General features: G+C 46.1%; 2 protein-coding genes and 1 long non-coding RNA gene across 4 annotated transcripts; 2 read left to right on the forward strand and 1 right to left on the reverse strand.

Moving 5' to 3' along the window:
* Positions 1–6,858: 6,858 nt before the first annotated feature.
* On the forward strand, positions 6,859–8,133 carry LOC130404143 (heat shock 70 kDa protein 1-like). The gene is made up of 2 exons (XM_056608767.1): positions 6,859–6,870; positions 7,032–8,133. Exons 1-2 carry the CDS (start codon positions 6,859–6,861, stop codon positions 7,878–7,880), a joined length of 861 nt encoding a protein of 286 aa, XP_056464742.1. The 3' UTR covers positions 7,881–8,133.
* Positions 8,134–10,878: 2,745 nt separating this feature from the next.
* LOC130370887 (uncharacterized) lies at positions 10,879–12,974 on the forward strand. Of its 2 annotated transcripts, XR_008893120.1 has the most exons (5): positions 10,879–11,083; positions 11,355–11,520; positions 11,779–11,842; positions 11,929–12,014; positions 12,224–12,974. It is a non-coding gene; the product is annotated as an uncharacterized LOC130370887 (long non-coding RNA). The 2 variants fall into 2 exon arrangements; XR_008893119.1 differs by having other exon boundaries at positions 11,355–11,842.
* Positions 12,975–13,262: 288 nt separating this feature from the next.
* LOC130404151 (heat shock 70 kDa protein-like) lies at positions 13,263–16,266 on the reverse strand. Its single transcript, XM_056608777.1, has 2 exons — positions 15,519–16,266; positions 13,263–13,312 (listed from the first exon to the last, which is right to left on the reverse strand). The coding sequence occupies exons 1-2, from the start codon at positions 16,231–16,233 to the stop codon at positions 13,263–13,265; spliced, it is 765 nt and encodes a 254-aa protein (XP_056464752.1). The 5' UTR covers positions 16,234–16,266.
* Between the last annotated feature and the right edge of the window lie 9,924 nt (positions 16,267–26,190).

A 26,190-nucleotide genomic window follows, 5' to 3' on the forward strand; every position in this document is an offset into this window, starting at 1 on the left:
ATTTATAAAGAAATTAACATAATGTTGTCAGTTCCAATCGTTACAACATTTAAACAATAATGTAATCTGTAAAAAAAATATGTTGAAGTCACACACACACACACACACACACACACACACACACACACACACACACACACACACACACACACACACACACACACACACACACACACACACACACACACACACACACACACACACACACACACACACACACACACACAACCAGCGTCCTCCTCTTGGTGACGTATGCGGTAGCTCGCTCTGAAAAAAGTTCAGTGGCTTCTGGTTGCATTCGTGAAGCTTCCAGAACAAGACGCTTTTTCGCAAGCAGTCGCATTCATTTAATCCCTGACTAATACTATTATATATTTTGACGCATATTTATAATATGTATATAAATTATTAATTCAAAAACCTTATTCCAACACAATTGCTCAAGTTCGAGGCAACTAATGAAAGCATTTTTCTCTACATTACCATTCAACAAAATAATGTACGGTTTCTAATTAGCCCACATAGATTCCAATTTATATTTTAATTAGAAGTATGATGGGCCAAAAGTCAGAAATTGAGTGGTAACAAACTGCGTTTGTGTAAAATGAATGTACACATAGGCTACCTCATTCACAGTCGGCAGGTATGAGGACAATATTTTATGGATAAATTGTGAAAAAATTACAGCAAAACCCTGCCCACACACACACACACACACACACACACACACACACACACACACACACACACACACACACACACACACACACACACACACACACACACACACACACACACACACACACACACACACACGTTGGTCTTTAAAACAGCGGGGGTTTTCCTGAGCGGTAGGGAGGTGGAACACAACACAGGTGTAGAGTATCTCCGGAATTGTCAAGCATCCAGGCGACAAACCGGTCTAGATGGTCAAGTCATTTAGTACAAAACGTTGGCAGGAGAGACACCGCATTCGCCTTTCATAAACATACAAGTATCACTGTAGCATGCCAAGTACTTTATGCACACACAGCAGTAATACGTTAAGCACTACTCCTTACAAGTAAGAACAACGTCAACATTAACCTCTTCTGGTTACACATAGGATTTCATTTTACATTTATACATATTAAACACACAATATCTTCAGTTTTACATGTTCTTGGGAATAAGAGATAATACAAGAAAATAGGAGACTTTGGTTGAATATAAATTTTCTCCTGTTTATACCTCTAGTATAAAATATACATATTTAGATTAATTTAAATAATAGAGTCAGACTACATTAAAATGAATACGTTCCCAAAAATAGTATGCATATTATTTGATATTTTACAGCATTTTACAGCTGTAACCAGAATATAAAACTCTGGTGTTCAACTTAAAGTTAACATGCAGTCTAAGCTTAGTTAATATTCCCTTTGTATAAACAACATACTTTTACAGGTTTTACAAAGCGTCATAGGCCTACATAGAGTAATATCAAATGATTTGCTCTTTTAATAATGCAACATTGAATCCCATGGAATTCAATGGCTTAATAGGGCAGACATCACATTGTTTGCAACGGATATTTCATTTCTTTCGCAACAGACAATAGGCTACTATAAAAGTTTAAGATGTGCAGAGTATCAAAATATGGCACACATCCTCCCGTGACATACAGCCGTCAAGATCGGCAGAGGGATGCTCTGGCACAGTGAGCCGGTTTGATAACGGTCCTACAACCAGATGGTCTTTTACACATATCTTTTACGTGTGTGGTTACCGATAGTCTAAACGCAGGCCAACATGTTGCATCTACTGTACGTAGGCGTGGCTGAAATAAATTGCCGTCTAGGCATCCATATCGGCATCTTCGTGGTTGACGAGAAACGAGCAGCAACAAGGCACTCCGACGCACCGACGACCAGAGATATTGTGTCCTCTAGTGTTGACAGAGTGCTACTGCCAGAGATATTGTGCTATTCTGTCTTCTAGTGTTGACAGAATGAAAATGTCAGGTATATTATTCTATTCAGTTCTCCAGTGTTGACAGAGTCCAACTGTCAGGGATATTGTGCTATTCCACCCTCTAGTGTGGAGTCCAACTGTCAGGGAAATAGTGTTTAGTACAACTCTGTGACAAATACAAATTTAACTTAAACTGGTGTGCGCCCTCTAGTGTTCATTAGGCAGAACTGCCAGAGAGCGCCAGCAGAGCACGCGGCGCCACAGGAAGACATCATGAGATCATCTGGATATCTAGTACTCGCCCTGATGACATCGTAAGATCTTGATGACATCGTTTGTTCTAGTCGCCGGGTCTAGATTACATAATGAGTTGTGGCCCCTGAGGGGTTCCCGAGGGTTCCTGACTCAGTCCAACATGGCGTCGAGTTGGTCGGCGAGGTCATCGAACATGTTGCCGATGTCGTCCAGGATAGTCCCGGCAGACTTCACCGTGTTGGCGCCACTGGTGGAGACAACACCCACACCCACACACACACACACAGACACACACACATACAAAACACAAAACACAGATCAATACAAATAACATCAAACGATTCTGCAGAATGTCTATCTGGCTTAACTCAGTAAGTGACTAAACTAATCGGCTAAACCATTCCTTTTCGCTTGGGAAGAGTTTTCCTCTGCTAGTTTCCTCTTAGACTGATATATTAGGTTCTCCTATGCCGTTTGAATACTGGAAATGTCCTCGTCTTATTTAACTTCAATAATTGTTGGTCATCTTTATCCATGCGACATGGCATCATCATGATGGTTCTACATGTGCTATACAAACGCAATGAACTTTCATTTGAACATCCGATTCAAAATCAAAGCGAGATATCTGGAGGTGCGAGTTCTCGTCCTACCCGTCCGAGACGTCATCCTGGGTCAGCTTCCTCTCCACCGCCTGCAGGGCAGCCTCCAGCGAGGAGCTGGTCTGGTCCAATCTCTGCTGGACCACCAAGGGCCCGGGACCCGGGCCTGCCACGCAGACCTGGAGCTTGCCTGGCGGTGGAGGCAGGCTGGGGTGTAGGGTGCTGGGGGAGGCGTGGCTGGGGTAGGGGGTGCTGGGGGAGGCGTGGCTGGGTGTCGGGGGGGAGGTGAACGCCACACTCTGGACAGCGTTGAGGGTGACGCCCAGCGGGGGCGGGGCGCTGGCTGCAGCTGGAGGGTGGGTCACATGGTAGAGTGATGACAAACCTTGATATAACTCCCTAATATCACCATATAACAACCTCATATCATGATATAACACCCTCATATCATGATATAACACCCTCATATCACCATATAACAACCTTATCTCAACATATAACGACCTGATATCACCATATAACAACCTTATATCCCATATAACAACATAATATTGCGATATAACAACCTCATATCATAATATGACCTAGTATCATGATGTAAAAAGCGAATCTAACAAATTAACGACCTATTGTCAATGCTTTTATCCAAAGCGACTTACAATAAGTACATTTGTCAGAATAAAGAGAAACCAATATATCTTATATATGAGATATATTTTACCATTGATGACCTGGTATTACAATAGAAACCTAATATCAAGACTGTGTGTGTGTCGTGTGTCTGTGTCTGTGTCTGTGTGTGTGTGTGTGTGTGTGTGTGTGTGTGTGTGTGTGTGTGTGTGTGTGTGTGCACCGTACCCTGAGCGGCCAGCAGGCTGTGTCTGATGGGTTTCGGGGCGGTGGCGGGGGGCTTTGGGGACAGAGGGGGTCGGAGGACGGGGGTCTCCACCCTTGTCTCGCAGATCCTCCAGGCCTCCTCCTCCTCCTGGCTTTGGGGGGAGGGTCCGCTCCCTCGGTGCTCCCTGCTGGGCGAGCCTCCCTCCCCTCCCCCCTCCCCGCCCCCGTCCCCTCCCCCCTCCGCCCCCTTGGGCTTGTGTCGGCGCTTCACGGTGTCCGACTCCTTCAGGTTGAACTCGGGGAGGTCGGGGGGCTCCAGCACCGCTTCAGCCCGCGGCGGCCCCCCCAGCTTGGGCCGCTGCTTGATGGTCAGGTTGCCCTCCTCGGCGAAGGGGAGGCACTCGCTGGAGCTGTTCTGCGGGGAGGCGGAGCCGTCCTGGCCCCGCCCCCCCGACGACCCCGCCCCCGGCTCCTCCTCCTCAGAGTCGGACTTGACCCCGCGCTCCGGCTCCGCCCCCCCGACGGGGGCGGGCTCCGGGAGGTACTCGCTCTGGACCCGCCGCCGCGGGGGGTCCTCCCGCCGGAAGGGGTCTAGGCTGGGGACCGGGGGGGCCGGTCTCCTCTTCCCAGGAGAGGAGGAGCAGGAGGAGGAGCAGGAGGACGAGGACGAGGTGCTCTCCATGCAGGCGGCGATGCTCCTCACGCTGCCGGGGCTGTCCGTCACGACCCCCCCCGCCCCCCCGCCCTCCTCCATGCTGTGGGTGCTGCTGACGGAGCTCAGCCTCTTGGGCGGGGGCGGGGGCGGGCCCTTCCGGCGGGCGCGCACGGCGAACGACTGGCTCCGCCCCACGGGGCTGCCCTCCTTCTCGGGGCTGCCGTGGCAACGGGCCAGCTGGCTGCGCCCGGGCCGGCGGGTCAGCGTGGCGTAGGAGCCCAGGTGACCCGAGTGGTGGGGCGCGGACCCCCCCTCCTCGTCCTCGTCCTCGTCGTCCGGCTCGCCGTCCGACAGGGCGTAGCGCCGCCGGGGCCGGGTCAGGGAGAGCGAGGGGTCCCGGGGCTTTGTGGGCGACCGAGAGCCCAACTGGGTGGTCCCGCAGGAGGCGTGCAGGTAGCTGAAGCCCCTCTGGACCGGGGAGCCGTGGGGGGAGGGGCTGTGGGAGGAGGGCTTGGGCTTGGCCGGCACGGGGGGGTACTTGAAGACCGTGGCGGTGCCCAGAGGGACCTGCTTTGGCCGTGGGTCCCAGCCCTCCGGGACGTTCCTCTCCCTGACGGGGCTGCCCTCCAGACTGGAGCCCCCCTCTCCCCCGAGGCTCTCCTGGGAGCGGCAGTGGGGGTTGCCGATGGAGGCGGAGGGGGGCTCCTGGGAGCGACCGGACCCCCGGGAGCGAGCGTCGATGCTCTCTTGGCTCTGGGAGAGGCCCCTGAGGGTCGGCCGCTCGTCGGGGGTGTAGCGGCTGCACATGGCGCTCTGCAGCTCGGCGCTCAGCTCGCAGTCCTGGAAGCTGAGCATGGAGGGGGTGTGGGGGGAGGGGCAGTCCCCGGGGGGGTCGATGGCCACCAGGTGGAGGGCCCCGGGGGTCTTGCGGCGGTGCAGGGTCCCCTGGGCGTTGGAGGACTGGGCCTGCAGGCTGGATCGGTGGACGTCGCACAGCTTCCTCACCGCCAGCATCAGCTTCTTCTGGTGACCTGGGGGAGGAGACGGCCTGAATGGTTACCGAGGAGACGTCAAACAACAAACCCTTTACCGCCGCTACAATAGGGGTCCTCTGAGGTTGTGATGTCATGCCTTCATGATGTCGTGTCGTTCCTCACCCAGCTTGGTGATGCCTATCTCCTGCAGGTCCTCCCAGGTCAGGTCCCGGACGATGGTGATGGAGTCGTAGCCATTTTCCGCCAGCTTCTTGTGGTACCGAGGCAGAGCAATGGCACTTAGCCACTCCCCAAGGTCCGCCTACACCACAAAAAAAGCTCGGTCAGCTTTGACAAACGACATGCTCTGTATCCCTCTCTCTATGTATCCCTCTTTCCCTCTCTGTACCCTCTCACTTTGCATTCCTCTTTCTCTCTCTGTATCTCCCAATCCAGATATCCCTCTCCTTATCCCTCTCCTTATCACTATCAATATATCCCTCTCCATATGTCTCTTTCCCTATCCTTCGCTGTATCCACAGCGCTTCGCCTTGAATAAATGGGACAACGTTTTATCTGTCCAGTAGTTTGATGTGAGGCACTAGAACTACGATGTTGAAGGTATGCTTTGTTTGGTCTCAGCCTCACTTGAAAGTGGCTCGGGATAAAAGGATGAACTGCTAAATGACATCCGCAACAGCTGCACCTCTAGCCTTCTGAAGACCATACGCTCTGATGGATTCATGTTTGAGAAGAGGTGAAGCAGTCTCTTATGCCTAGTTAGTTAGGAAAATAACTGGTCTTACTGGGATGTACTCCGGCAGCCAATCAGGGATGTTGAGGTTGCCGATCTCCATGGAGATCTTCTTCCGGTGGCCTGGCTTGGTGACGCCGATGGCCGTCTGGTCCTGCAACACCACACAGGAAGTTTGACACCCAAGACAGGAAGTACTACACGCCAGAAAGGAAGATCAACACCCCCGAATGGATATGAAGACTACTAGGCAGGAAGTACAGAACACCCTGACAGGAAGTTAACACACATCGACAGGAATCTCCACATAACTAGAAATGAAATATAGTGATAAGAAGTTGAGAGGAAACACAACAGACTTACACACTCATGATGCGTTCACAACGCAAGCAAAAGTGGCCCCAATCTGAACACTGTCAACAACATTGTGCAAAGTTTAATCAAAACTTTGCACAATGTTCAAACCACCTTATTTGTCAGCTACCGACTATGGAACCTGTCTGAAGACCTTTAGTCTACGTTGAAGCTCTGCTGTAACAGGGTCGGACTGGGACCGGTGAGCGGAGCCGAAAGCCCCTGACGTCCACCAAGCCAAACCCACGTGATTTTCCAACGTGACACTGGGGATCAGAGTGAGCGCTACCTCGGGAGTCATCCTGCTGATGGTGGGAACGTCGTAGCCAGAGTTGATGAAGTTCCCCGTGTACTGCTCCAACTGGAACTCCCTCAGCCACAGGTAGATCGCCTCCGCATCCTGGGGGAGAGAGAGACAGACACACATGTTGAGAGCAAGACAGGCAGAAGGACATACAGATCGACAGATGACAGATGGAAAGGAAGGCAGGCGGACGGACAGACAGATGGATGGAGAGGCTAAAGACAGACATGCAGATGGCGAGGCAGACACAGACAGACAGATTGCTAGGCAGACAGACAGACAGATTGAGAGGCAGCTAGACAGGCAGACAGTGGGATCCATATACGCATTCAATTAATACAAGGGCCAGGTCCACGACATCGTTCTGGTGGGAGGCTCCACGCGAATCCCTAAGATCCAGAAACTCCTGCAGGACTTATTCAACGGCAGGGAGCTCAACAAGAGCATCAACCCAGACGAGGCTGCGGCTTATGGCGCCGCGGTGCAGGCCGCCATTCTCAGCGGCGACACGTCGGCGAACGTCCAGGACCTGCTGCTCCTGGACGTGGCGCCCCTTTCCCTGGGCATCGAGACGGCCAGAGGAGTCATGACGCCCCTGATCAAACGGAACACCACCATCCCCACCAAACAGACTCAGACCTTCAGCACATACGCCGACAACCAGCCCGGGGTCCTGATCCAGGTCTTGGAAGGAGAGAGAGCCATGACCAAGGACAACAACCTGCTGGGCAAGTTCGAGCTGTCGGGAATCCTGCCCGCTCCGAGAGGGGTACCTCAGATCGAGGTGACCTTCGACATCGACGCAGACGGCATTCTGAACGTGTCTGCTGTGGACAAGAGCACGGGCAAACAGAACCAGATCACCATCACCAACGACAAGGGCCGCCTGAGCAAGGAAGACATCGAGAGGATGGTTCAGGAAGCAGACCAATACAAGGTAGAAGACGAGCAACAGAGGGAGAACATATCGGCCAAGAACGCCCTGGAGTCCTACGCATTCAACATGAAGAGCAGCCTGCTGGAGGACAACCTGAAGGACAGAGTGAGTGAGGAGGACAGGAAGGAGGTGGAGGAGAAGTGTGAGCAGGCCATCCTCTGGCTGGAGAACAACCAGCTAGCGGAGAAAGAGGAGTACCAACACCAGCTGAAGGAGTTGGAGAAGCTGTGTAGCCCCATCATCTCCAGGCTGTAACAGGGGGGAGGGCCAGCAGGCAGCTGTGGAGAGCAGGCCAGAGCTGGCCCCCAGGGGCCCACCATCGAGGAGGTGGACTAAATCAGACTGTTGGACTGAATGGAATATGATCAATATAACTGTTATGGTTTAAAAGGGTATTTCTTTACAATGCTATATGATGGCTAAGCACTTAGGCCAAATGTTCACATGTGATGTAAATATGTTCATGCAAGGCCAAATCAATTACTGTTTAACGTTTTCCATATTATTGTTGCGATTTACATGGAATATTTTATATGTATATATATATAACATTGTTTATGTGTCTTTAATTATCTGATGTAATAAAAGTATTTTCAGATGCTTGCAGAAATAGGTCTTATATGTATAGAAACTGCGGATTTGAATCTGCCGAGATCGTTGGGAAGAAGAAATGTAAATTGAATGTTTTGAACTGAAATAAAATACAATCTTGTAAATTCATATTTTGTTTGTGTGGCCGAGGTTCTGCTTCAACAAAATGGGAATGGAGCAAATGTACAAACCTTACGGCATTAACACTTTCAAAAACATAATAAACCCACACACATTTGTTAACTAAAATATGTTGAGCAGTAGATCTCCCTTGAGACTTAATAATTATAAAATGTGATGATATATCCTCACTTAGGGTTAATCTTACCCTTAATTAACTATGATGTTGTGGTCACCTGTTGTAGGTAGATGTGTGTTTTCGGCCTGTCTAGTGGCTCAGAAGAATGACTGCACCCTTATGCAATATAGGACTAAATTAAGAATTATATTTCCATGCTCTAGGTACGTGTAGTGCATAATGTAGGGCAATGTGGAGGATCACATTTTATTTTTGTTTCCACTTTCTGGCAATAGTTGATGGTGTCTAACGTTTGGCACGTCTTAGTCTTTTGTTTGTTTTTTCAGTTTACTGCGGGAAATTCTGCTGAGAATCCATATTGATTAAGTGGCAGTTATGGTATGGAAACGATGGTATGGGAATGGGACAACCATAATAACTATGGTATTACTACTCTACTATGGGACCCGGCGATACAACGGCGGTACTGCGGAGAGAACGGTGGGGGAAAGCAGGCAACGGGATTATGTCAGTAAGTATGATATTGTTTAATTGACAACATTGGCTGTGAAGTATTCTCATTTAAATCACTGATAAGCTGTGGTATCGTTGTATCCGAATTCGAATCGGATATAAATACTCGTGACAAGCATGGTTCGGTGGCAGCGAATGCTATGCTATAGTCCATAAACGTTGAATATACTATTCAGAAATCAGCAACGTTTAAGACGGTTTGTAGGTAGGGTAAAGTTTGCAGCGAAGGCTTTGCCGATTATTTTACTGTGAGGTTAACATTACCAAAGTACATTGTTAAGTCGGATGTTAAGGTGTCAGCTGGCATGGTAAGAGGCATGAAATCGCGGCCACTCTGCTTCGTTGTGGTGACACACGCATCGGATTAAACTGCATGTAAACGTACTAGTACGTCTAAACTAACTAGTATGTTTACATGCATGGCATATCAGAGAATTCTGTCAGTTCGGTCGCGGCGCAACGAATGAATAAAGATCGTTAGCACTCTGAAAAACAGATGACAGATGTGCCCTTACTGTACGTCCACACCAGGAGCGACCAAAGCGTCAAAGACGCTCTGGTCGCTCACAAAGTTTCGCTGCGAATTTTTCTGTTCGCTTTGGTCGCTCAAGTCGCTCATGACGTACAATTCAATTATGCAGACGCATTTAAAGGAACCGTATGCGTTTAGTAGGCCCTACAGACAGCCATATCAAATAGTGAACTCTCCCATACACCTTGGCCATATTGCCGAGACGGTTTTGCTTGTTCGATAAAGTGCTTCGACAACAAGTAGGACAGTGATTCCCCCCAATATAAAAAAAATCCTAAAATGTAGGCTAATTACAACCGAGAACAAAAAACCCTGCGTGCTGTAGTAGTTAAAATATGTTTCACTGATCTGGATCTGCAAATCATGATCTGCACTCATTCGTCGCATTCAAAACAAATAGACGTTGGGACACATGGCTAATTTGCATACGTGCACAGGACTGGTTGGCTCCGCAAGGCAAATAATGGAACATATCTATCTATCTAGGCCTTTCTGTCTATCTATCTATCAACGCGTGTCTAGTTGTAATGTGATGTATTGTGTGTATTATCCAGTCAGACTTGTTCTGTGTGGTATTGTAGGCTACTGTCCTGTGTGGGACGAACCACCTAAATGGATTCCCGACGATTTGTGTCGTTTGGTATTAATAAAGACTTGACTATCTATCTATCTAGACTATTTAATTAAAAATTATTCACCTCAGGCTCCGTGAATAGTGGGGAATAGAGGGATAAAAGACAAGAGATATATCCCTTGTCATTTATCCCTCGTCTTGTCGATTAGTTTGTTTATGTGACGATTTCAAATACTTTTTTGGTTTTGTTTAAAGCATGCTACACGCGAATGGTTGGTTAGATTGGTGGCATGTAGAGCAAATTATAATGATTCCCGCTTAAATACGAACGTTCTAGATGTAGCCTATAAATACTCCCGCTTATCATCACTTGATATCCAAACCACTATGGCGTTTCGATCTCTGAACTGAAAAAGGGTGGGTTCGTACAACACCGGGTGCCCAGTTACAGCCGCGATTAATACTTCAGCCGACATTTTGTTCAGTGAGTGAATAAAGGTAGGTAGGAACCAAAGTGCCTGCCGATTTTCCCTGGGATCCACGCAAGCGAAGAGCGTCTACATTCCGATTGGCTGTCAGTGTTTGGTCGCTGAAGCGAATAATAGTCATTTGCATAAAGTTAAAAAGTTTTCAACTTCTTTTTGACGCTCTGGTCGCTCAACTTTGGCCGCTGGTAGCGTTGGTCGCTTTGGTCGCTCTGGTCGCTCTTGCCCATAGAAAGTGAATGACTTCCGGCGATTTGGTCGCTCAATTCGCTTCTGGTGTGGACGGACAGTTAGTTACTACTTTATTACCTCGTTGATGACCAACGTTTAGGAAAACATGTACTTTTAATTCACCCTTGGGTGAAATCGAAGCGTAGTGTGTACTGAATGCGTGTTGATGATGATGCATATGAATTGCAACTTACACGTCTTCCAAACCTTTTCAGTACCCTGGCACATGCTTTGTCCAATGGACCATGGAAGGGACTTTACTTGGCTGACGAGGTAAAACGTGTGGCTGGCGCACGATTCATTGCATCTCGTAGAGTAGCATTCACTGGTAGACAGGCAGGCCTCTAGATTGTTTATTATGATTTAATGAAGTGTTCCTATGTGACACTCATGGGCCCTGGTTGCTGCTAAATGCTTGTTGAAAGTGCATTGTGCACTTTTTGTATGTAGTTACAAAATGAGGGTGGATATCACTTTATAGTTTATAGGCATTATATACTAATAAGAATCATTGACAAATCACATTCCCCTTTTACCACCACAGGACGCACCTCACCAGTATCAGAGCAACAGCTGTGGGGTGTTTATGCTGATGGTGAGATGCATTATTTTCAGAAATGATGACTAGTTTGCAAAACAACTAACTCATTTGCATGTTAATTTCAGTACGCAATGTATTCTACCCTCAAAAGCAATATGATTTCAGTGAGGTGAGTTCTTTCTAATCTCAATCAGATGTGTAGCATGAAATATAAGGCTTTTAATAATTTAGTCATCCTTACTGGAGGCTACAATTAACATGCATCATAGGTCATACACATTACTTTGTCTTCAGGTACTGCACTTACGGGAGGAGATGGCTACATCTTCACAATAATTTACACTGCCATAGTACACTGCTAAACAGTACTGTAACATGGATTTGTATTGGGCTATGAAGTCATTTAAAGCATAATTTTACTTTTCAGGGGGACATGCTCTCTATCAGGAGGTGGTGGTTTGACAGCTGTTGGAGACCTTTATGCTTGAAAGGTTTATATACTGTGTCCATGTTGCTATTTACTTATTTTTGGTGCTCACGAAGATCGTAGCCAATACACTTGTCTCTCCGTCTCTAGGCTAGCCCTGCAGAACTAGCTGGCTCCTTCTCACCCTCTCCATCTCCCCATCTCAGTCACACCTTCCAATCACTAAGCAGTGAAAGGTATTACATACTATGTCCATACTTTTCTATTTACGTATATTCTCTCTTGCTCTTTCTCAGACTTTTGATCGATCAGTGATTGCCTTTTTGTTTAATGGTGTGGGTAGTGTTGGTCTGGGCTTGTGTGATTGAAGGTTGATCATAATCCCTGTTTCTCTCCCTCTCTCTCGCTCTCCTTCACTCTTTTTCGGCTCTCTCGCTCTCTCTAGCCCTGCAGGACTAGCTGGCACACCAAGCTCACCCTCTCCATCTCCCCATCTCAGCCACACGCTCCAATCTGGCACAACAGAGGACAGGCCATTCTTACCACCCGAAGTCCTTCAGCAAATTGTACAAGAGACGCTGAGACTGGACATGGCGATGCTTGGCGTGTTCAACAGGGTTTCAAAAACATTCCAAGAACTTATCAAGCCTCTCCATCATTCCATATATATAAATGACAGTTTGGCAGGGGACATTAAGCTTAATAAAGACAATCTCATATACATAACGGTTAGAAAGATGTACAACAATGCAGGCTGTGTCAGTGGCCTTGCGCTACGCCTCAAAGGCTTCTCAAAAAAGAAGAATTGGCCAAGCGCACCCCTGGTACTGAGGCACGTTGCATATGCCAGGTTTGTCATAAAAGATGTCTGCCTAGCATAATGTTCTTTTATTACTCCTTTTTCGTTTTATTTGGGACGTCTTTTTTTGCAATCCCTTTCATTTGTAAATGTACATACTACTGTAGTAAATGTATCTGCCCAGAAATGCTGGTATTTTATTACTCCTTTCTTTTTTGTTTTTGTGACAAATGCTATACGATGTATGTAACATACATTTGTGCCTACGATGTATGTTGTAAGGTTAATTGTTACAGAGCAATTACTGTATTTTGTCTTTATTGAAAACATTCAGTGGGAAAAGTAAGTGAACACTTGGAGTCAAATGGCCTACTGTTTGAGCCTTCATAGTGTCTGGTAACTGTGTGTTATTATTTATTTATTGTTATATTATTTTAATCTATTAATTATTTAATTTGGGCATATTCTTAAACTATACCAAACATCTCACTTATACCTAATACACTACCTATACTAACCCAGAAGATAATGAACATGAGATCATGGAGCCTCCCTCCCTGTAATGAGGGGGAATGAAGTTTGGGCCGAGATTCGACGCATAAAAGTAAGCTAACATTCTGTAGGCCTAGCTGGCTAACGTACCCGTATTACGAGATCGAAGAAGAAGGGGGCGCTAACGTCAGTTTTATGCTGCCCATACTACTAGATCGACGAAGAAGAACGGGGCGTTCCAGCCTGCGTAAACGAGAACGCCCACCACACGAGAACGCAGGGGGGGGCGTTTTAGTCTGCGTGAACGGGAACGCCCACGACACGGGAACGCCCATTTGTGTCTGCAGTCGGATGATATTGGATCCAGTAGGTGTCGGGGAAATCGAGAGGGAACCGCGCCTCCCCGAGTGCCCCCGAGGCAATGACCCCCTCATGTGTGAGAGGATATTCTTCATGCTCAGTGTGTATGATCATGCTGCATATTTATAGGAATAAAGAACCAGATCAATCGTTTTTTTATTGTTTTAATAAAATCTGCGATATTTCAACGACAAGCAGGTGGAAGAGACACATTTAGCCGCCTAGCCCCATAGACCCCCATTCAATCTGCACTCATGCGATCACCCCCAGTCGAAGTATAATGAAACTGCAACGAAGTCCGATACAATTGGACTCAGAGAGTGCCAAGTCTCTCCGTAGACGGGCTCTGGTTATGCTACATTTTGGTGAGGCAGGGTTGTTAAAGCAAGCAGGTTCTACATTGGCCTCATCCATAGCCATCGACAGGAAGTTAGTCTAAAGATTTTACACAAAGTATATAAAATATCTTTAAAAAAGATTCTGCTTGAAAAGACTTTACAACTTTAAAACATAAAATGCTTGTAATCTTTTGATGGTTTGATTGTATTTTAATGCTTTACCCTGGTTAATTTTGTTGAGAATTTGCTTCACATAATGGTTCTTGGGTAGTATGAAGTATGAAAACTAGATTTTTTTCTAAGTTAAGGTAAAAGATGCGTACAAAACGTACAAAACTATATTTTTTGACATATAACAGGCAAAACGTAGGGTCCTGAATAACGCCAGCACCCACCAACATGTGGTGGGCTGTGGGGTGTGTGTAGGACTACTTTCTTTCTACTTTCTTCTGAGCTGCTTGCCAGGCCCTACTTTACATGTTATAAGTGAAGATGAACATGTACCAGAGGGTTTTTTATCAGATAAAAAAAAAGTCAGAATTTAACAGAACTTAGAAGGATCAGTTTCAAGTTCAAACGCCTTTATTTCCTTGTAGCCTATCACCTCCTATCCTGTTGCTTTAATTTATGAGAAGCACACATTGTATTACCACTGTATGGAAGAATACACATGCCCTTAGCTGGTTTACCAGTACACAACGTTTAAAACTGAGCAAAGTTGATGCAAACAGATGGTTACAATGTCAATCAATAGTAAAGTATGTGATATATGATGTTTGACTCATTTATATTGAGTAAAACTTTCATGTTCCGCCATGTTAATGGCGAAACATGAACATGAACATTTTTCCCAACTGGAAAAACTCTGTTATCGAAATCTGGCCCCAGATGCCTAACGTAAGTGAATCATAATAGCGACATGAGGTGTCGTTCACAAGAACTCTGTCTATGTGTGTGTCTCTCTCTCTCTCTCTCTCTCTCTCTCTCTCTCTCCCTCTCTCCATCCCTCCCTTTCTACCTCCCCTCTCACTCTGTTTTTCCCTCTCTCCTCCCTGACATGTTCTCTCTCTCTCTATCTCTCCCTCCATCTATCTCCCTCTCTTCTTCTCTCTCTTTCTCTCCCTCTCTCCCTCTCCTTCCCTCTCTCTCTTCTCTCTCTCTTTCTCTCTCTCTCTCTCTCTCGGACTCTCTCCCTAACTCAATTTTGCTGAATGTTTGTGCAATGGTTAAAGGGAGGGTGTTCTGATTTTTGGTAAAATGGATGCACTTATGATCAGAAGAAGGGAAGGGTTGAATGGATTTAATCCTTACACCAATACCCCTAGTAAAAACTAAATCCAGAATATTTCCTCTGTTATGGGTGGATTCCTTCACATGCTGAAAAAAATTTTTATCATCAAAAAGCTTCAGGAATGGTGCTACTTGTATAGGGAAATTAAAATCCCCAACTATAATGATCTTATCATGTTGGGGACATATGCTGGACAACATATCTCTAAACTGAGAATAAAAGGGTTTTACTTCATCATTGGGCGGCCGATAGACAGTCACAGTAAGTAGGTCTTCAGGCTGTTTGATCATCAGTGCTAAGTATTCAAAAGATGAAAAATCCCCAAATTTAATTGGCTCAGATCCTGTATATCTCTCAGAATAAATAACGGCGACCCCACCCTGTTTTTTAACTGGTCTATTGACGTAATGATAGGTGAAACCATTTGGACATGAGTCTTTCAACTTCTGGTCAGCATTACTGTCTTTAAGCCAGGTTTCAGTTAAAAACATAAAGCTAATATTATTTTCAGAAATCAGATGTTTCAAATCAGGGATTGTATCATCAGAGAGGGATCGAAGATTCAAAAGTGCAAAGTTTATCATCACGGGGATGAGGGATATAGACAGCTTCTCCAACTCCTTCAGCTGGTGTTGGTACTCCTCTTTCCCCGCTAGCTGGTTTTTCTCCAGCCAGAGGATGGTCTGCTCACACTTCTCCTCCACCTTCTTCCTGTCCTCCTCACTCACTCTGTCCTTCAGGTTGTCCTCCCGCAGGCTGCTCTTCATGTTGAAGGCGTAGTATAGCAGGGTGTTCTTGGCCGCTATATTATCCTTCTGTTCCTCATCTTCCTCTTTGCATTGGTCTGCTTCCTGCACCATCCTCTCAATGTCTTCCTTGCTCAGGCGGCCCTTGTTGGTGATGGTGATTTGTTTTCCCGTGCTCTTGTCCACAGCAGACACGTTCAGAATGCCGTCTGCGTCGATGTCGAAGGTCACCACGAGCCGATGTACTAATCCCAGAGCGGGCGGGATCCCCGACAGCTCCAACCTGCCTAGCAGGATGTTGTCCTTGGTCATGGCTCTCTCTCCTTCAAAGACACGGATCAGGACTCCGGGCTGGTGGTCGGTGTAGGTGAGGAAGGTCTGAGTCTGTTTGGTGGGGATGATGGTGTCCCGTATGATCAGGGGCGTCATGACTCCTCCGTCCGTCTCGATGCCCAGGGAAAGGGCTGCCCTGCCACGGTTGGGGTAGGCAGCCTGCATGGTGGCCTGCATGGCGGCACCGTAAGCCTTGGATGAGTATGGGAGGATGTGGATAGCTGTATGGGAGTTAACAGTTAAAAGATAAGTGTTAGAAATTCTTAAACGTTATGTCTTCATAATAGCGACATTTATAAAGAAATTAAAAGAATGTTGACAGTTCCAATAGTTACAAAATTTAAATAATAATGTAATCTGTAAAAAAGTATGTTATTATCTATAGGGTTTATCTAATAATGCAGCTATACCAATATTTTTCTAAGTATTATTATGCATCTATATTATTAGATTAACTGACTTTTTAAATGGAGAAAACTACGCTAGAGAGTGGTAGAGATGCATAGTGTCAAACTGTTAATAATCAATCTATGGCAAGTCTTTCAAAATGCACTTTTACTTAAAAATAAAGCGTTTCTTTACCTTTAAGCCTGCAATAATCTTTCAAGATTGTCTAAAATTTCAAAGGACTTTATTGGCATTGACATATTAGGCCAACATTCACATTGCCAAAGCACAAAATGTCAAGTAAGATACAGCATAAGATACAAAACAATAGTTATTAATTTTCTTGAAGAAAATCCTCATGTAACCTTCAACTAATCAATGTCCTTGTCCGGACAATCTCAACTTCTGTACCAGACATGTCACTCTCATATCTCACGTATGTGTCGTCACTTTCATGACCGTGTGTTCCAGTAAATTTCCACACTTCTGTGTACATGTCCATTATCTTCACTCTTTTTTGTTGGCACTGAAACTCTCAATGCCAGTTGTAAAATTGTAGACGATAACGGTTTAGAGTCTAAACAGTTATCGTCAGCTTTAGAACAGGCTCAAGAGTTTAAACATTAGACTCTTGAGTCTTCATGGCACGGGCTGGATCTTCCCTTGAATAAACTGTATACATGCTTTGTGTATATAAATACACTATGAATCTTTCTGATACTGCCTTATGTCACATTGATTATGACAATCATCAATTGTCAATATTCTAAATTATCTGTAAGTTCAGTGAATGTAATCAAAATTGCATAGCTCCAGGCTCAAGTGGATAAATGAATATGGAAATAGGCTTGTTTAACAAAACGTGGAAAATAGAAATAAGGGTTTGCTTACATTTGTCGGTCTTCCGGGTCTTGTTGATCGTTTCAGGCTTCTTGTGGTCAGCTGACGGTACTGTGGGTTCTTTTATACTAAACCTTTCTCCTCTAGATCATTCTGGAACAGTGCCCACATTAGGGTGACGTAGGCCATAAGGTGTAGCCGTCTTTTAATGCTGTTTCATCCTGTGTGATAAGTTTCTCCCATGTGAGAAACTAAATAGATATTGTGCAGTTATTCATTTGTTTATTAATTCTGCAATAGTAATCATATTTCGATCATGAGTGGTTCGGCTTCACGGAACAATCTGGGCGAGACATTACAAGAATAACCTTAATCAAACAAAGGGTAAAAACAAACAAACAGAGGAGAGCATCAGAGAGAAAGGATGACGAACCAGCAGAACAGGTTCACCACATCGCCTGACCATCCCGAGAGAGCAAGATCGTCAATCTAAAACAGTCATGGAATAAGTGAAACACCGTACCAGCAGCACATTTTACCACTCTAAGTATGTTTAAAGTAACTTTGAAACGTTTTGATCAATTCTACAAGCAGTACAAGAAAACAACATCACAATGTCATTGTTACTGCTCCAAGATGTAAGCTGGCCACGTCTAGGGGATGTAGGGAAACCGCAACACATTAGTACGTCGAACTGACTAGAGGAACAAAAGCATGCCACAAACAGCAAACTGATACACAGAGGTATTTATTAGAAAAGTATAAACTGGAAAAATGCGCCAAGGGGAATAGGGAACTATAAGCGGAGCCAAATTAAAGAAAGAAAAAATTACTAACTACTAGTGAGCACACACACACACTAGGCCAATACATACAGGGGGCGGCCCCGCTTCTAACCTAATGTGATAACATAGGAACAACTACGTGATGATAGTGTAAACACAAGGGTGTCCTACCTATTTACTAAACCCCTATGGCGTACCAAGCACAAAATAATAACCAGCCACGACACATGAACCAAACTGGCAAACAGGGACTAATACAATAGGGGGGCAAAGAACAAGAGGGGCAACAGAGGAAAACACAAGGACAACAACCACACACGTCACACCCCTTCACATAAGAGCAATGGCTTGCGAAACTGCGCACCAACATCACACACGAGGAAGGGCATCCGCACACACATTCTTGGAGCCCTTCCGGACAATGGCACCTGCCAATATCCTTTAAACAAATCAAATTTGAAACAACCAACTCATCTCGCTACCGACCAACTCATCTCCCTACCGTCCAACTCTTCACCCTACCGACCAACTCCTCACCCTACCGACCAACTCCTCACCCTACCGACCAACTCCTCACCCTACCGACCAACTCCTCACCCTACCGAACAACTCCTCACCCTACCGACCAACACACTGCCATGGTCAGGGAAGGAATATCACCGAACAGACAAGGGAACGCATGTATCTGGGCTGCCCTGTCACCCTACGTTCCTCATTCAGATAGGTCAGATGTGCATCAAGAGACGACAGCATCTGAGAGTTCAACAACGGATGGGTCTGTTGAGGAGCACTCCGCAACTCCAATCCATCCTCGTCACCCTCAGTAACCTGGTATGAGCCTGGAACCAACTCAGCTAGTATGGCAGACTTGACAGTGGGACCTGTAGACCCTTCTAAGGAGTCCTCATGAGGAGTAACCTTTGCATGGTATAACTTTAACATGTTGACGTGGCAAACTCTAGACTTGCGCCTCCGATCTGGGGTCTGGATAACAAAAACTGTGTCATTCAACTTCCGTTCCACACAATAAGGACCGGAGAAACTGGCAGATAGAGAGGAACTGGGAATGGGCAGCAGAACTCGAACCTGGTCACCTGTCTGCAGTGAACGTGGGACAGCCTTCTCATAATAGTGCTCCAGGGTAGAATCAATTTATTTTTATAACAACGAGCTTATCACGAGTTATAGGCAGTGGCGATGTGTTGAGACTGAGGCCAGCACACTCGACGACGCTGTTCTCATCAGGATGTGAAGGGGGCACAGAGGTATAACCAGGAAACTCATTTGTGTCCCCCACATGGTTTGTATCTGGGGTCGGGAAGGACAGAAACACACCCGCTCGGCAAAACTTTTACAGAGCGACAAACTGTGCTTACCAATCAAACCCCCTTTGGTTGTTGAACGGGCGGTGGATGATTTCTGATATGAATCTGACTGTCAGCAATTACATGGCCAAGTTGATGACAATAAAAACGGTCCCGTTCCTCCCTAGAGCGTAAGGGAAGGGAAACTGAGTGGTGGGAGAGGTAGAGAACACATGAGGGCTTGTGGGTCAGTACAAACAAGGTGGCCTTCTCTCGAGCAAACTCCATGAAAGTACGATCAGGAGACTTTTTGCAACTCCTAAACTTTTGTCTATATGCCTCAGGCACTACCTCATAAGCACGAAGAACAGTGGGTTTAACAATTTCGCAGCAGTAGCGGTTTTAGGCATGGACAGAGCGCTCAGCCGCCCGGTGCAGATGAAAAAAAATATCCACGCCGCAAAGCAGTTTTCTATGATCTATCATATCACTGTGTGGGGAATTGGCATATTGGTGCCCCCTGCAGCTGCAGGCGCCCCTGCTTGCTGAGAAGGTGCCGTGGACAGAAGCTGTGTGAGAAGGGGAAAGGGGAGGGGGGCGGGGGGGACAGTTCACCTCTGCGTCTTCCCAAATGGAACGCACAAGGGGGGGAACGGGGGATCCACTGTTAGCACGGATTGAAATCCTTATTGAAGCCTGCAGGGTTATGCGATAAACATACGGAGGAACGAGATCGCTGAGCTGTCCTGCCCCAACATTGGCTGACACGTTAAACTCAACTAGAATCGCCGCCCACCATCATCCAAAATTTGTTGTCAACAGAACAAAAATAGTCTGAAAGCCTAGAGAAACTATAGATAGTTAATGTGACCATCACATTATTAAAAATATACTTTTTTAAAAATAGGATTTTGGTCCCAACAAGTTTTATTTTCATTTTGTTCCTGTTTAAAGAAGATGTAGACGTATATATATTTTTAAGAGTATAAGGACATGTAGCCTATTAATGCTTGATTGAGTATTCATAACTAAACTAAACATTATAGATAGATCTATCTCGCTCAATATTGCTATAAAATTGCTGTGTTTAGCATTTGAGCCACGTATTTTACAAGAAGAACTGGTGCTGAAATTCAATAGATATCACAGGTGTGTTAATTCGGTTAAAAGTTCAAACAAGTTGTCCTCGAAATCACCATTCCCTTAAGATTATGTTCTCATGTCGGCAAAGGGTCAAAATAATGTCACATTGTGACATGACGTCTATTGGACTTGTGTTTGCTCAATGTTTGCTGAAATTGAGAAGTAAAGTCCAATGGTTGTAAATGTTTATAACATTGAGCAATATTTAATTTTCTACATTCAAAACAAGATCTGTGCTTGTCTTAGGTTTGGTGGGTGTTTCAATGTCCAACTTTATGTAGGCGGCAGTGGAGGCTATACTGAAAACCGCAAATTTGGGCAAACTACAAGTTAACTGAGATGTAGCTCAATACTATTTTTGTTCATAATTATGTGGGTATTTTATGTGGGTATTAGGTCCAAGGCCACAGATACAGAAATCGAAGCAGCCATGAGTTTACACCTGAAACATGCACCTGCAAGGACTGGGGGGGATGGGATTTTGGTCCCAATACTTTTTATTTTCATTTTGTTCTTGTTTAAAGAAGATGTAGGCCTACTTGGGTAAAAATAAAATGTTTTGCATGGTGCACTTTATACCCTGAAATGTCTTTTGTTGAAGGGTATTAGGACATGTATTACATGTGTGCTAGCTTAAATGTGTGATACATGTTATAATAGTTGAGCACATGTGTGCTAGCTTAGATGTGTGATAGATGCGTGCGCGTGCTCGAAAGCTGCAGGCTGCCGGTTACATTGCTCCAGCCTTTGAGTTTGCTTTTTTAACTTTCTTAACTTTTATTACTTTTGTTTGTTCTTGTTTGTTTAACCTCTAACCCGGTGAAGTCCTACCCTCTCTAACGAGGCTGCTTTTGAGGGTTTTAGTGCTTTTTTTTTTATTGTTTTTTTTATGCCGCTGTCACGTTAAAATTGTACCGGGGGCGAAAATTGTACCGGCCTACGTCATCAGTTGTCCGTTGCCAGGCAACGGACAACTGATTACGTAAGGAGTTTTCCGTTGCCAGGCAGGTTTCAATCGCGCTCATGTTGCCGAAGACGAATTCATATAATACAGATAAAGGATCGCTAGATAACACTTGTTTTTATTTTATATTTGTATTGCATTTAATTGTTTAATCAAATTTAGCTAATAAACTGAGGGTTTGAGAAGATAGCAGAGAGAGAGGTCATGTTTCCCGAAGCTCCGCTAGGCATTGGAAAAAACTACTTAATTCATCGTTCAGATCTACTTTATCTTATTTTATTTACCTAACAGTATATAGTTTGTTTCCGTCGTCCTCAATCGCTCGATTCAACAATACATTTTGGCACTTTTTACTCCCGGATCAGACCGCAGAAAAAGCCTTGGACTTTCCTATCGCCAACATGCCTCTGTATTCGGATATCTCAGGCACGGAGACTGGGAAATGCACAGACTGCGCCAAACTGAAACAGACATTGGCTTTAATTGAAACGAGACTAGCAGCAGTAGAAAAATGCAAAGGACTATCACAGGATACAGTGCCGATGGGTGAGTTTGCTGAGCTCACTCAGATACAGCAAGATGATCAAAGCTACACTGTATCCTTCCCGAAGCTGGACAAGAGAGAGACAGTTCCAGCTGCGTCTCACTGGCTCAGAGTCGGCGCTAAGCCAAAGCAACATACCAAAGTGAATCAACAAGTTCACTCAACACCAAATGCTAAGCTACCCAAAGCTAAAGTTACATGTATCAGCCCGATTAGCCCGTCACTCAAATCAACCCTGCCACTGAAGAACCGGTTCCTGCCACTTCAAGAGTCCACGAACGCGCCTGCCACCGATGCACCCCTGAGCCCCGAGATGCGTCCGGACGGACAGTGCGGACAGAGACGGAACAACCAGTCGCCACGGAGGCGGGCTGCGCATGTGTCTGCCACCGTCCAACAAGGGCCCATCTCAGAGAAAGCAGATGAACCAGACACTCTGATTATAGGAGACTCAACTATCAAGGATATAACCGGTAAGAAGATGCATCAAAACATGCATCTTCCCATATGGAATGGTTAGTGATATCAACCATAAACTAGCCAAAGTCATATTGGAGAACCCCAAAATCTCACAGATTATTGTGCATGCAGGATTTAATGATGTTCAAAGAGAACAGTCAGAACTTCTGAAGAGGGATTACACTGATCTATTGGATACACTGGACAAAATACACATCAAGTCTTCCATCAGTGGACCCATACCAACAGTTGACAGGGGAATAAACAGATTCAGTCGTCTACTTGCACTGAATACATGGCTTTCCAGAGTCTGCCATGAAAGAGGAAGGGACTTTATTGACAATTTCAACTTATTCTGGGGGCGCAAATATCTTTTCAGAGCAGATGGCCTACACCCAAACAGGTTAGGCTCAAAACTGTTGAGGGACAATCTTCTCTTCTCGCTTTACGCACAGGCCACAATCTTGCCATGGTCTGACGCACAGGCCACAATCAGAGCACAGGTTGAGAAGAAGCGAGACTACAGCCTCCCCCACACAACTACTCTGCCACTATTGTTGGGCAAAATAACCTGCTGAGCACATATAAATATAGCTAACTCCCACCCTAGCTTGAGGAGCACAACACATGGCAGTCACGTTACAATATAGTCAGCTTTTAACACATAACACAAACATGATAATATAGTCAGGTCAAGGCCAGAGCCAAGGCCCCATTTCCCAAGCAGGCAAATGGTAGACACTAACGGGAGAGCCACATTAATTCATCACACAAGAGATACTTCGATCACACAAGAGATACTTCGAGCACACAAGAGATACTTCGAGAACAAAGGAGACACTGAGGAGCTCTTCCCCGTTAGTAGGAACACAAGAAGATACACTTGCATACACCAGGGCCTAGGAGCCAAGGTCAAGCAAAAACACACAGAACCACACACACCTCATCGAGAGGAGGATACAGTATAAAACTGTATCACACAGGGACTCATGACCCTCTTCTTCTGAAGCAGACCTTCCACGGAGGCGAAGCTCCGGACGAACAATCAGCGCTGATTAGGGACTTAGACATATTCGATTTCTCACGCTTTATGACTCTGTATAACCGTTGCCACTTTACTTAATAAATCCAAGGTCCTCGTGCCGACAGACTTTATTACCTCTCCGTCTCATTTCATCTGGTCCAGTAACTAGACAGACCGTTTTTCCCAACAATTTGGTGACCCCGACGTGATTTTTTCTGAATTGAACACGCAACTGGGAAACGAGAGACGGAGAGCGGCACGACCTCGGGACCCCGGAGCACCGGACCGATTCCTGCAGTCTCACCTCGCGATCGCACAACAAAAGGTAGGCAGAACCTGTTGATAAAATCCAAACTCTGCATAGTTATATAGGAATCACATTAGGAGGTGAGACTGTGAGAGCGGTTCGCTACGGGATATCTCGTGGGGACGAATAGGACTGCATCTCAGCATTTCCCCATAAACCCGATTAACCCTAAACGCGTGACACATCGAATATCGGCTCGTTGCATGGTGAAAGAATACCGACGAGACCATAGGGCCTATAAGAATCAGTCATAGTGATACGAGACTACCGATGGCCAAGTAATGGATGTGTAATAAATACACCTGTGTATCAAGAGGGTTCGAGGCCCCACCTGTGTATCAAGAGGGTTCGAGGCCCCACCTGTGTATCAAGAGGGTTCGAGGCCCCACCTGTGTATCAAGAGGGTTCGAGGCCCCACCAGTGTATCAAGAGGGTTCGAGGCCCCACCAGTGTATCAAGAGGGTTCGAGGCCCCACCAGTGTATCAAGAGGGTTCGAGGCCCCACCAGTGTATCAAGAGGGTTCGAGGCCCCACCAGTGTATCAAGAGGGTTCGAGGCCCCACCTGTGTATCAAGAGGGTTCGAGGCCCCACCAGTGTATCAAGAGGGTTAGAGGCCCCACCAGTGTATCAAGAGGGTTCGAGGCCCCACCTGTGTATCAAGAGGGTTCGAGGCCCCACCTGTGTATCAAGAGGGTTCGAGGCCCCACCAGTGTATCAAGAGGGTTCGAGGCCCCACCTGTGTATCAAGAGGGTTCGAGGCCCCACCTGTGTATCAAGAGGGTTCGAGGCCCCACCTGTGTATCAAGAGGGTTCGAGGCCCCACCTGTGTATCAAGAGGGTTCGAGGCCCCACCTGTGTATCAAGAGGGTTCGAGGCCCCACCTGTGTATCAAGAGGGTTCGAGGCCCCACCTGTGTATCAAGAGGGTTAGAGTCCCCCTCTTTGTTTGTGTATTAAATAATTCTATGTGGAAAGAAGGTTAAGAGTCCCATTGCAGAGGAAACCGTATGCCTGGGGCACGAGTGACACACAGAGAGACAGTGTGTGTATGCGTGAGAGAGGCTGTGTGTGTGTGTAAGAGGCCCAGAGAGGTTGAGACGGAGAGACTGTGTGTGTGTGTGTGAGAGGCCCAGAGAGAAAGAAAGAGAACAAGCGTATTTGTGGGCCGGCTAAATATAGAAATAAATCAATTAATGATAACCCGGCTATGTGTGCAACGCTTGCTTGCTTTGTTATGCTCAACGCTATTTTGCCGTATCTGATGATTGTGGGTGCGGGACACAGAATGAGAAGTCTGTTGATATGTGTCTGTGTGCGTCTGCGCGAAAGAGAGAATCTGTGAGTGAATCAGTGAGTGTATGCGTGGTCCGCTCTATCTTCGCCCGTTAAAACGGGTAAAGGAAAGAATAGATAGATTGATAATAATGAATAATGTCTCTCTGACGTATTGCTTCGGTCTATGGCTTAACCTGCGGAAATAGATAAATTGACAATGATAAATAACCTTTTTACTGTGTTGCTTCCATTTACTGTTGGACCCGTTAAAACTAAAACTTAGATAAATTGACAAATGACAGATAACCTTTTACGGCGTTGCTTCCATTTACTGTTGGACCCGTTAAAAACTGCTGGACCTGTCGCATATCTATGCGATACTAAACAACATCTCTTTGCCGCTTGGTTGACGGTTTAGTCTGTTGAAGCAGATTAATCAATAAAGGATAGATAACGATTATTGGCTATGAGGAATGTCTGGATGTATTGAATGACCCCTCTAGGCCCTGTTGTTGTTTTTTGCTTCCCCCCCTGTTTTTTCTTCCTTTTTTCTCGTTCTCCTCCTCCAAAAGTGACAAGAGTTACCCCCTAGCCTCTCATCCGCTCTCGTGTGTTAGACAGGTCACACAGAGTTATAGCACCACAGCCGCCATTTTTTGAGTTCTCTCACTCAGTCCCAAGCCACACCTCCCCCTCCGCCAAATCTGGACCACTCCAGCCCTGCCCTTCCCCAACTACACCGCCCCCTACTGGACCACTCCGACTCTGCCCTTCCCCAACTACAGCGCCCCCTACTGGACCACTCCAACCCTGCCCTTCCCCAACTACACCGCCCCCTACTGGACCACTCCGACTCTGCCCTTCCCCAACTACACCGCCCCCTACTGGACCACTCCGACTCTGCCCTTCCCCAACTACAGCGCCCCCTGCTGGACCACTCCGACTCTGCCCTTCCCCAACTACACTGCCCCCTGCTGGACCACTCCGACTCTGCCCTTCCCCAACTACACCGCCCCCTGCT

Source organism: Gadus chalcogrammus, chromosome 2, assembly GCF_026213295.1.
Source record: "Gadus chalcogrammus isolate NIFS_2021 chromosome 2, NIFS_Gcha_1.0, whole genome shotgun sequence".
Taxonomy (NCBI): Eukaryota; Metazoa; Chordata; class Actinopteri; order Gadiformes; family Gadidae; genus Gadus; species Gadus chalcogrammus.